The 12,534-nt window shown below is 44.5% G+C and overlaps 1 protein-coding gene across 2 annotated transcripts in view; it reads left to right on the top strand.

Annotated features, from left to right (window-relative positions):
- Positions 1–12,534, top strand: part of LOC129859653 (E3 ubiquitin-protein ligase Midline-1-like) — a 56,221-nt gene that overhangs the window by 12,137 nt on the left and 31,550 nt on the right. The window contains exons 1-2 of one of the 2 annotated variants that reach the window (XM_055929695.1): positions 111–443; positions 10,148–10,919. In XM_055929695.1, coding sequence (XP_055785670.1) covers positions 10,206–10,919 — 714 coding nt within the window. In that variant the 5' untranslated portion in view covers positions 111–443; positions 10,148–10,205. Of the gene's footprint in view, positions 1–110; positions 444–10,147; positions 10,920–12,534 lie in introns of those variants that run through there. The other variant, XM_055929696.1, reaches the window with a different exon arrangement.

The following is a 12,534-nucleotide window of genomic DNA, read 5'->3' as shown; positions in this document are numbered from 1 at the left end:
CTGTACCAACTGACTGCACAGCGTGGGCTGTCCCTGCTCTAGCCACAGTACCTCCCGATTGGCTCATCTAAAGCAGGGCCGCCCACTAAGCTATTTGAATACAGAGTGGAGGGGAGGGGGAAGGGGAGGTGGACCGGTGAGCTAGATTCCCTCCTCCTGCCAGCGTGTTCTCACTGGGCTGGGGAGAGGAGCGGCTTTCGGGTGCGAGGAAATATGCCACGAGAGGCGATGTGACAGCCAGAGACAGACGCACACTGACACAAAGTTCCCCCAGTCGGACTGGAGTATTGCTGGGCTACTACTGCTGCAGCTGGTCTGTTGTAACGGAGAAGGAAGGGCCTCTTCCGACCTGACGGTTCAGCAGCTCAGTTCAGCTCTCTCATTTCGTCTTCCTCTCTTATTTCACTCTGTTTGTGGACAATGGGATTTTAACCATGTGGCAGGTAAGGAGGACTGTGATTGATTGTGTGGAAATGTTGTTGTTGTGTGGTCCCTGAGGCTGTGGGGTCTCTGGTTACTTAAAGCCGGGGTCATCAGGAGTCCTCTCCAAAGCTCTTTACATCTAGTGATGATGATATCACAGAGAGAGATGAGTTCTAATCATCAATAACTGGGATTACAGTTACAGACCTAATGATCGTATGACCATGAGGTTAAATAGGCAACATTTCCAGATGGGACTCCCACCATATACTTGTGAGAGGTAGTTCATTTAGTGAATATTCTACTGTATCAATATAACCTATTGATCATTTGTAGAATTTGAGTATGATACACTTTACTTCAAAAACAGTGTTATTGTGTTTATGAGACTAGAACAGGTTTTCTGTTTGGGGTTATTACATAAGTAGTTGTTGTAGAGCCTTGCATATTCAGATGAGGGGACTGTGATATGTAAAATATTTTTGAAAGCTGGAATACAGTGGGACTCCTAAGGGTGCGTGTCGTGATTGTATCAGCGCAGGGAGCGATGCCTCTGTTCGCTTCCACAATCGTTTTCATGTGACCTAATTGTGGGATGCTGACGAGCTTTTGTCCTCTTAGCAGACTTTATATGAGTGGGTGAGAGATATCGGTGGGGTGTTCACAAAGTTAGTGTGGTGTGAGAAACCTGAACTGTTAGGCTTTTTATTGAAGAGAATTTGGCACACTGACTATGGGGTCGGCATGGATGGCGTGGCAATTGGAAGGATGGCATGTGTGTGTGTGTGTGTGTGTGTGTGTGTGTGTGTGTGTGTGTGTGTGTGTGTGTGTGTATGTGTGTGTGTGTGTGTACCTGCATGTGTGTGTATACACATGGGCACTTGTGTTTGTTTATGCTATGTATTCCTGAGTTCCTCCAAATGCACTCAGCATACTGCTGTCACCATGGTGTGATACTGATCACACAGAGTAGGAGGGAAGCAGAGGTCACATCTGCCCATTCAGCGACATGTCCTCTCCAGCCAGGCATGCATTTGACAACAGTCTGCTGAGGACTACTGTCCCTAAGCACAGTACTGTGGGTCAAAGGCACAGAGATGCTTCTCTAACCTTCTCTCCCCTGGTTCCAGATCTAGTTGTTCATGTTTGGCATGACAATGACCATATCAGATGACAGACAGAACACATATATCTTGGATCAGGCTTTGCATTTATTTCTTTGATAATGAAAGGAGATCTGTAATTTCAAGATATGGTTGATGCTTTGTTAATAACCTGTTTTATAGCGACGCACAGTCGACTTGGTCAGTGGAGACGAGTGCTTGAGGACCATAGTCTGATAAGCTCTCGTGGGGCCAATTTGACCTGCCACAGGACATGACAGACTGTGGGAATGAGTCACTGTGGGAATGAGTCACTGAACACTGACTTGCTCTGTGTTTGTCACTGGGCATAAATATAGCAACAACAGCATTGTCTGATTGTCTCTGCTTTCCTGTGTCTTTGATGTACTTCTGGTCATGTTGTGTGTCTTGTTGATATAAGGTAATTAGATGGATGGTGACTTAGCTGTTATCTTTGCGTTTGTAGTGGCAGATTTTCAGTTTAGTACAGTTGTGCTGTTTGCTAATTCCAATCTGGGTATCTACCGGCAGGAAATGAGCCACACACAGTTTTTTTTTCTCTTCTGCGCCAATGCTTATGCGTTCTTTGATTATTTGGTCCAATAGATGCATGAACAATATTTCCATGGTAACTTCTTCTGCATTGAGCCTTTGACAATGAGAGACTTGTTTTGGGATTTTGGCTCTGCCTCTTCAATCAAGGAAGTCGTGTGGACCGGAATGCAGTTTTTCAGTTTCCAGCGATCAGCCCTAGTCATTCGGCAAAGTAGAGCGAGAACAATTGAAATCGGAAAAGTGTGACTGTAGTTTGATGGTTGCCATTTTGGGGGAATGTGGGATGATGAGAGCCTTCTCTCTCAAGATCCAGAGAAGCAGATTCTCACATGTATAACGGTGTGTCTTTCTGCACGTCTGCATTGTTGCCACCAGAGAGCGTTCTTTCTTGAAACGTCTTACAAAGTCACTTTGACGGTCATTTTCGTGTATAAATTGAAGAATTTAACGGAGTTCTCACATTCATATCACAAGAATGGACAAACAACAGTATTAAAACAGGCAAGATAATAGACAGGCTTGTGCATGGGACATTGCACATAAAACCCTGAAGAAGAAGGCACTGCGTGCTGAAGCGTTGGTTGCTATACCCATTACATATTTGGGAGCATAATTAGTGTGCAACTTTCTTTCATTTTATAGTTTACTCTCCTTTACTCAGCACTTCTACAAAACATTTTTGGGGTGTGTGTCAGCTTATGTCTTTTACTACAGAAAACTCAATAAAAGGTGTAGTATTTGAAGTGTGAAACATAAACAGATATCACTTACACATAGGCTGCTTAAACACCTCCCATAGTGGGTTCATAGAGCTTCTAACTTTATCCATGTGTAGGGTGTTATGTATGCTGTTATGACCTTATATGACTGTTTACCAGGTCAGTTCAAGCATGCCAAGGATAACCTGGGGTCAGCCTCTTGGAGTGTGACTGATGGAGCAACCAATGACCCGTGGTCTTACTGACATGTCAGGACGAGGGCCCCCCGATCCCACGTGTCTGCAGTCTATAGCGACACCTTCTGCTGGTAGAAATGGGTATCAGTATGACTTGACGATGTGTGTCAGAGATAAGACAACCACACACACACACACACACACACACACACACACACACACACACACACACACACACACACACACACACACACACACACACACACACACACACACACACACACACACACACACACACACACACACACACGCAGGTGCACACACAACACAAACACACGGAAAGACACATGCACACACACGAACACGCACATGCACACACAGGCGCGTGCGCACACACACAGGTGTAGGCACACGCTCACACAAACGAGTGCACCCACACACACACACACACACACCTTTATTACATTCCCACCTCTGACCTCTAAGACTGTTAAACTCAGTACCGTAAGCTTCCTAGCTCCATATAACATTCCACAGACGCCAGGTAAAGTTTTCCCACTCTCTCCACCCCGGCACTGGGTCTTTGACTCTGCCAGAACTGGTTGATGAGTGGAGAGACATATGTCACCCCTGACCCCTCTCTCCTCCTCTGTCACTGACTGACACTTAGCCATGTCTGTGGAAAAAAATAGCTGGGCCTTGAAGAATATCACAAAATCACATCAACAGTCTCAGCTATTCTGAAAGGCTGAAAACATGAAAACATGCACACACACTTGCATAGTTGCTTGCATAGATCTCTCTCTCGTCATCTGTCTTATAAGGGAGTGGAGCGAGGTAGAGGGGAACGATCCTATACAGTATGATGCATTATAGATGAAGGAGTTATGTGCTGTTCACATCGCACAGGTCATATAAGATGTCTCCACCGTAAACTGGATAGACTCCCACTTTCTACACAAACTCATAACCTCACGTATGTGACTCGATTCAGGAAATGAGGCGTATGTCGCGGGTTACTACTTCACAGGATAGCCATTTTTTATGCTCTTGCTGTGCAAACATGCACTCACACGTAAGCATGCAGGCATGCAGGCTTGCACACAGGCACACGCATGCACGCAACACACACACACACATATGCATGCTTGCACGCACACACACACGTCATGGAAACCTTTCCATCTGGGCCTGTCAGCTTTATAAACACTATTATCTAAACACATTCTTCCCCAATCTGTCCCCAACACAAATGTCTTTTTTAATAAATGTTTTTATTATTATTCCATGTCTGGGTCAGTCAGGAGGGGGGAGTGAGAGGAGGATCATAGCCAGAGAGACCCCCCTGAGTCAGATGTGCCAGTTTAAGGTTCCGGGTCCCCCCTAATCGCCTGGCTCGCACCCCAGCCTCAAATACAGCGTCCAATCCCATTAGTCGTGACTGACCCGATCCTCAACATGAAAGTCTCTGATTGGTCACAGACACAGTGGCAGGAGCGGATTACGGATAAACAGGCAGGATGTCTAGCGCGGAAACAAAGACACGCAGGCCAAAAGTGAGGGGAGGGCGAGAGGCTAAATGCTAACGTTAATGAGTCTGACGTACGGTGTGGGGCGGTCATTAGAGGTGATTAGGGGGGCACTGCATGCGACGGTCATGGGGAGAAGGGGAGAGAGAGAGAAAGACACTGGGTAACAAAACACTCTGTATTAGAACTGGTGTCATAACAGTGGAGGGACTGGGGCTATGGAACTGTAGCTGTGACAAATCTGTTTTTATGCCAAGACCATAGGATCCAATAGCCATTTAGTAGTGGATATTTTCACACTCTCAACAATGACATTGGAAATATGCCTCCAGTATATATTGACAATAAAAGCAGACATCAATGGCATGAAGACTATGCAACAAATGTTATTCTATGGTTCAGAGGGTGGTGTCAACTTCATACACAATAAAACATCTATAACTTCAGGTAAATTGTAAAGGGGGGGGGGGGGTCAGCTCCTGAAAGAAACTTTAGGGTCAGGAGTTCATCTCAGATGCTCCAACGGTGTGTGTCTGAAAGAGATTGTTTGTTACTCTTAACAGCCAATCGTCTAATCTACCAATAGGTTATTAAACGTGTTCGGAGAGAAGCAAAAAAAAAATGTCAAAAGTCCCCGGTAGCTAGAACAATTGTTTTCAATTTTTGGCCCTGGTTTGGAAACTATAGATTATGTCTATAATTATAATTATAAACTATAATTATTCATTTGCATTTCTTGGTCCCTTTTTTTCAACCCCAAAATAATGCAATTTTTTTTCCCCCATTAACAATGGCAAAAAAAAACCTGCTATCTGAAGTGTGTATCTCACATCTAATCCCCAAAAGTTGGGCGAGATGTAGACAAGACATGTTTGTATTTACACTACCTACAGTATAAATGGTTCATTCTCTTGCCCCAAAACACATTGTGCATCTCCTCCTGTTTTTCGCCCGTCTCGGTTCATTTGGAAATGGAAGTGCATACACATACACACACTGATTATGCTAGCTAGGTCAATGCCTTTGACCTACTTTGAGCGTTGCGCTCCGTGGGATGCCACAGTCGCTCACGTCAAGCCACCGGATGGACAATATTCCCCTCCATTTTGTTACAGCAGCTTTCTGCTGGTTCATTTATTTATTTGTTTATTCTATTTTAAGTTTCAGCTGGTCTGGGATAACAAGCGTGGGATTACAAAATGCCATCCATTGTATTGGATCTCCCTTTTTCGATCGTCCCATTGTACCGAACTGAAAGGGAATCTTGACCACATATTATTGAATAAGGGCTGTTTTGTTTGGCTACTCCAGCTACAGACATTCAGTAGGAGACGCAAGCTTACTATGATAGCATAAGGGCTATTTTTACATCCAATTTCAATATACTGTAGCTTGAAGGCGTTAACCAATCTTCAATCAAATACTTTCCCTTTTTGTCTCAGAGCATCTGCCCTTTGCACCCTTATACTGCATATTGTCTTGCTCTTTCATCTTTCATCCACTCTTCACGAAGTGACTGTTTTTAGAAACTGGAGAGAAAAATGATCTGTTTCAAATGTTACAGATAAAAGATAGTGAAAAAGCCACAACCTCTAGTAACCGAGTTGAATTAAAGATACAACCAGTACCTCCACACAGACAAGATATCCAGAGAGACACAATGGGATATGCACAGTGCTCTAAATCAGGGGTTCTTCAACTTTTTCAGCTTGGGACCCAAATGAGAAATTCAATGTTTTCCTGGGACCCAAGCTCATGAAAACTTGCCCCCTTTTGAAGGCCTTAACCGAGCAAAATATTTTAGTGGCCACCCTCTTGAAAGCAGAGATATTTGTTTTTGTTTTAAAGCAATTTTACACATTATGCCATGGGGCAGAAAGAATATGTTGCAATTTCATAACAAATTGCATGCAATTCTACAAATTTTGCCATGGGGAAGAGATATATATTTTTTGAAGTTTTGCAGCTAATTTCATGCACCTATACACATTATGCCATGGGGTAGAGAGAATATGTTGCAATTCCATAACACATTCTTCAAATTTTGCCATGGGGAAGAGATGTACATATATATAATTTTTTTATAAAAAAAAATTGTTGCAGTTTTACAGCTATTTTCATGCAATTCTACACATTATGCCATGTTAATATGATATTAGAGTGAGGGTGCAAAACAAAATCAAAGGGGCCCCCCTGGAGGTCAGGGCCCCCCTTCCAGGGACCCCTGGAGGTGCCCTGCGTCAGTATTCTGCCACGATAACTACAATTTTAGATAGCTAAATACACTAACTTACCAATCAAAAAATTGTTAGCTGACAAGGCAAATTGAGTGACTGACAAGTGACTGACATAACAAGAGAAAGACTGCTGATGCACAACCACATTTCAAAATTGCGCCTTGTATTCCACTATTGTAACTCTCAACAGTAAGTTGACCCCCCTCCCCCCTCATACTTTAAAAAAGGTTGCTCTAAATGTTACTTAGGACCATATAACTTACTCACAGTAAAGGCAAATTTAGCTGAAAGTGATAAAGTTGCCTTAACGGTAAATAAAAAGGTTATGTTTCAACTTGGTATGAAGATAGTGTAGCCTCTTCTTCATTGGTCATATTTCAGTCCGGCTATGGCCTAGCTGGCTATTTGTGTGAGTCTCCATTCTTTGTACCTGTCCCAACCTGGCTGCAATTGCCAAACCAGCAACATTTAACTTTCTCAACCAAAACCTGCCTGAGGCACCATTTGAGTTTCAACAGAAAGGGTTAATGCCTTGAACGTTACCAAATGGAGAGTCTTGTAATTCTACTTGTGACTCTCTCTCACTCTATCAGGCATATCAGCACACTAACAATGCCTCCACACAGTATTTTATTGATCTTAAAGGCTCAGACTCAGTTCAACCCCTAACCCTTGTTAGGCCCTTTGGGAAGGTCATCACAGTCTATTTTTCACAGAGGTCAATAGGAAGAGTCCAAGACTAGTGTCTAAATTACATGTCATAGAACTTTACGCAAATATTGTTTTTCATATCTGTACGTGTACCCCCCAGTGTACACAATGTGTTTCCCTCAGATCTGAAATTCACACAGTATTAATGACACGCGTTACATTGGTTATTCTTCTGACACCTATCCCTGCCCGATTTCTCATTGGACCACAGCTAAAAATGAGCAGAAGGGAGAGAGAAGACAATACCCTCTCCCTCACCCCCTCTCTGCCCCTCTCCTCTCTCCCTCCCTCCTTCCCTCCCGCACCTCCACTGTGAGGTCCGACAGATTGCAGTGTCACTTTTTTTTGTGTGAAGTGGGATTTGTCCACAGAGCTAACCGCTCTAGTGAACCGCTCTCTCTCTCGCTAACTTTCCTGGAATTGCCGAGACAACTCTGTCCATTCCGGTTGTGCCTCTGTGGCTCCTGTGAAACGCTGGTCGGCAGCTACACTAGACGACTCCGTGTATTCAGTGTGTGCGTGAGGAGGATAAGGGATGAGCAGGCAGCAGAGCGATGCCTGCTGTGGACCGTTGTTCTACCCCGCTGTGTCTCCATGCTCAGGGCTCTGTCCTCTGAGCTCCCTGCTGCCTGTGTTTCTGATTCGGGCTCTTCAGCTTCTGTAGCATCGTCCACCTCCTCGGGAGAGATGCCTGCGATGCTGAGTGCACGGGAGCGAGATCCATCAGTGGGTACTGAGTCCATAGGCTAAGAGGGGATACGCGTGCTAAGGAAGGGAAAAGACCATTGCAAAGTCTGACGGGGGCTCCACTTCATATCAAATCTAATTGTGTTGGTCACGTACACATGTTCAGCAGATGTTATTGCGGGTGTAGCGAAGTGCTTGTGTTTCTAGCTCCGACAGTGCAGTAATATCTAACAAGTAATATCTAACAGTTTCACAACATATACACACAAATCGAACTAAAGGAATGGAATTAAGAATATATAAATATATGGACAAGCACTTTCAGAATGGCATTTACGAAGATACAGTAGAGTAGAATAGAATACACGAGATGAGTAACGTAAAATATGTAAACATTATTAAAGTGACTAGTATTGCATTTATTAAAGTTCTTACTTGCTTTGGACTTTTACCAGAGGAATATATTCAGCTCTTTCATGGTTTATCTGGTGTTATTAGGTTGAGGGCAGACACTTTGACATGCCTTCGCATACTTTAATGGAGTACACCGAAGTCAAGGGACCGATTTCGTCGCTGAGTCCAGGGAAACGATTGGGTCACTGCAGTTGTCTCTGTGATAGCGAAGTCATTGTTACTACGGTGCGTGCTAAATTGATTCATTCAGTTCTGTATCAGTTCAATTAATGTAGGCAAGTTTGGTGTTTCAAAACTTGTGACTTATTACACAATGTATGATCCTTAATAATGAATGTGTTTGGTCACTACAGCTTCTGTCCGATGCCCGAAGGTTTAAGCATTCTGCAGTTGACATTCAGTGAACTCACTGTCCCTGATCAGAGGAATTCAGAGACGATTCCATACCAAATAAGAAGATGTGTGTCTGTCACAGTTCCAGGGGTTAGGGGAGTGGCGTTGCTTAGCAATCTAGTCCCACTTGGAACTAGGTCAGAGAGATGTATAGTACCGTATTTGCTGGACACACAAGTACAGAAAACAGTGACATCTGTTGAAAATGCTGCACTCAGGGACATCCCTGGAAAAACGGCTTCATTAGAGGAAGGATTATTCTCTGACTTTGAAGGGTTGTTCACTTATTGACACGAGACTTTGAAGAAGGGTTCAAATTGAACCGTTCAAGTTCATCAGGTCAGCATTAACATGGTCAAGTAAAATCACATAATGGTTCTGGGTAGCTGTAAAATCATTACATTTCCTGGTAGACAGGTCCTGCTTCCTGTGCTCTGCTCAGCATCAGTTTATTGAAAATCATTTGCCCCTTTGCTGCACTCAGCCAACCTGAAGTCTGAGGGTACATTTTCACTGCTGCAGGATTGAGAGAAGGGCATGGCGTCGGGAGAGTATTGTCACCGGCTACCTCAGACAATGGCATGAGTGTTTAGTTGACCTGTAAAGACAGCATTGTGGGGGAGCACATTTCAGTTCTCTGTTCTGATGAGTGATTATCTGCATTCAGCATCAATTGGGGATTAAATAACCCACCTGGAGGCCTACAAAAATTATATACAAATGTATATTGCCAAATGTATTGAGTTGTGTAACCAGGTTTCCAGGTAGAAGTGAAAAACATCCCTCCTTATTGGTTTTGACAAGGGTTCTGAATCACCGTCAGTCAGTGTGTTACAGCTTGCCACTACCGAGACAGATGTTTAACATAAATTGTACTCCTGTCCTCTGTTTATTAACATTAGACAATTAAGACAAATAAATAAAGGAAACACAAAATAACAGAAGAGACTTTTGCTTTATTTCTCTGACCTCAGCTTTTTCAGCATCACCCATATATTGTGGATATTTTAAACAATACAAGCTCTGATAGGTCAATACTCCACGTTTTTGTTGAATTCATTTTCATTTAAGTACGGAATCTGATGACAATGGAAATGGTCAGTCAACTTTAGATAATCATTCACGTGTATTTATCTGAACGGTTCATTTCACCCAAAACTCTTCTGTCCACCTCTCCAGATAGCTGAGCAGTTAACCTGGATTTCGCTGACACCGCGCCTGAGTTCTGCTTGAGAGGATGGAAGCGCTGGAGTCAGAGCTGACTTGCCCAATCTGCCTCGAGCTCTTTGAGGACCCGCTGCTCCTGCCCTGCGCCCACAGCCTGTGCTTCGGCTGCGCCCATCGCATCCTGGTCTCCCACTGCGCCTCCAACGAGCCCGTCCAGTCCATCGGAGCCTTCCAGTGCCCCACCTGCCGCTATGTCATCTCTCTCAGTCCGCAGCGTGGCCTAGAAGGACTGAAACGCAACGTCACCCTCCAGAACATCATCGACCGAGTCCAGAGGGCCGCCTCCTCCGGCCCCCTAGCCCTGTTGCCCCACAGCGGGCCCAACTCCCCTAGCGAGGACGCCGGACGATTCGCCCTGGCCCTGGTCCCTGCCTCCACCGCCATGACCAGCCCCGGGACGCCGCCCAGCCACGTGCAGTGCCAGTTCTGCGAGCAGGAGCCGCCGCAGGATGCCGTCAAGACGTGCGTGACGTGCGAGGTGTCATACTGTGACGAGTGCCTGCGCGCCACGCACCCCAACAAGAAGCCCTTCACGGGCCACCGTCTGATCGAGCCCATGCCGGACTGCCACCTGCGGGGGCTGCAGTGCCTGGAGCACGAGGAGGAGAAAGTGAACATGTATTGCGTCACCGACGAACAGCTCATCTGCTCGCTGTGCAAACTGGTGGGAAGACACCGAGACCACCAGGTGGCGGCCTTGAGCGACCGCTACGAGAAACTCAAGGTAAGGGATGACTTTTTGAATGAATGCATGAACCTGGTGTCTATGCTCTGCTGGTGGACATGTTGTTTTCAGGAGGGGAGGCATCAGAACTCTGTGGATAATGTGTGTGACGGGGTAAAGAATTAAAAGCGAGAGGTGAGGAGCTGCGGAAAGCTGTGTGTGAAGTGAAAAGAGTGAGAAAGTGAGATGCCTTATTGTGCACTCGTAATCGTAGGTGTGACTTTGTAAGTGCAATGTTGTGGTGAAGAAATACAGCTACTATATTTTGTTTTGAGTGCACTATAATCCTCACTAACCATGTAGCCTAGATTTCCGACAAAAATGATGTTATCATCATCATTAGCGGAGCGTCCTAATCATACAATTAGTACAAGTACTGCACCGCCCCAAAATGCCAAGAGGGTCTCTCTGCATCTCTCCTGTGCAGGCAGTGTGAAAATAGGGGCTCATTAATGACGGGGAAGATGGCTGCCTCCAGAAGGTTGAGGTTAAACAGTGGTAATCGCTCTGTTTGGTGGGGGTTGGTTTAATTGAGTGTGACTGGTAGGTGGTGTTAGAGGCTGTTAGGGAGGGCCCATTGGGAGATGGCCTGGTATTACCCCCTCTCCGCAGGACAAATTAAGACCAGAGTTTGATTTGTGAGAAGGCCATATGTGATCACTGATTTTCAGTTTGGCATCTTTTGCAATCTGGTCCATCTCTCATGTGTACGTTAAGGGGTCTAGAAAAGTCTTCTGATTACAGAAGTAACACATGAAGTCCAAATTGTAACTATTATCAGTGCTTAATTTGTAAATCAGGAGGTTCTGAAACAAAATGTGAGCGCGAGAGGGGGGGTGACCTGGGGGGCTCTGAACTACCGGACTGCGTTATAAAACAAACAGTTTTATAATAAAGCATTGCATGCATGTCATCGTATTTGCCTAGTAGAGCAGTAGAGTAGAGGCACTTGCAGAAGTTGCACAAATGGGGACATTTTTAGTAGCCTAGGGCCTGGGAAAAATGTGTCCTTTTATAAAAGCATTTCATGCAATTCTACGTCATTTTAAGTGACGGGTGACTTTAGCAGAATATTTTTTAATTCAGCACAAATTATAGAAATTACAGGCTACTTTGACACCGACAAACTGATCATCTGAGATGAATAAGAACGACCTTGTCTTGAATCCATCCAAACGCCTAGGCAGTAGGTGTGTGGAGACACACAAAGGCTGCGTTTATACAGGCAGCCCAAATCTGATCTTTTTTTTCACTAATTGGTCTTTGACCAATCAGATCAGCTCTGAAAAAGATCTGATGTGATTGGTCAAAAGACCAATTAGTGGAAAAAATATCACAGCCTTATTGTACAATATGAGGACGAAATTATAATCCTAAAAAAGCTTTCCACTTTCACTGACTCACCCAATGATCCACAGCTCACTCACCAGTCATGGACAATGAGCTGGTGTCAACAGCCTATCTCTCTATTGTTTTACTTTGTAAACAATGCTGTTCACTCAACAGGCCTATTTGGAAGTTGATCAAATATGTTGGTATCCTACAGACAGATTCTCTTTTCGGCAGGAACCATTTACTTTACAAAACATGTGTTTTCCTGCGATTGTATTTGAAA

The sequence above is a fragment of the Salvelinus fontinalis genome, chromosome 7 (genome assembly GCF_029448725.1).
Source record: "Salvelinus fontinalis isolate EN_2023a chromosome 7, ASM2944872v1, whole genome shotgun sequence".
NCBI lineage: Eukaryota > Metazoa > Chordata > Actinopteri > Salmoniformes > Salmonidae > Salvelinus > Salvelinus fontinalis.
Note: the sequence above shows the minus strand (reverse complement) of the source record. Positions and strands in the feature narration are given on the sequence as shown.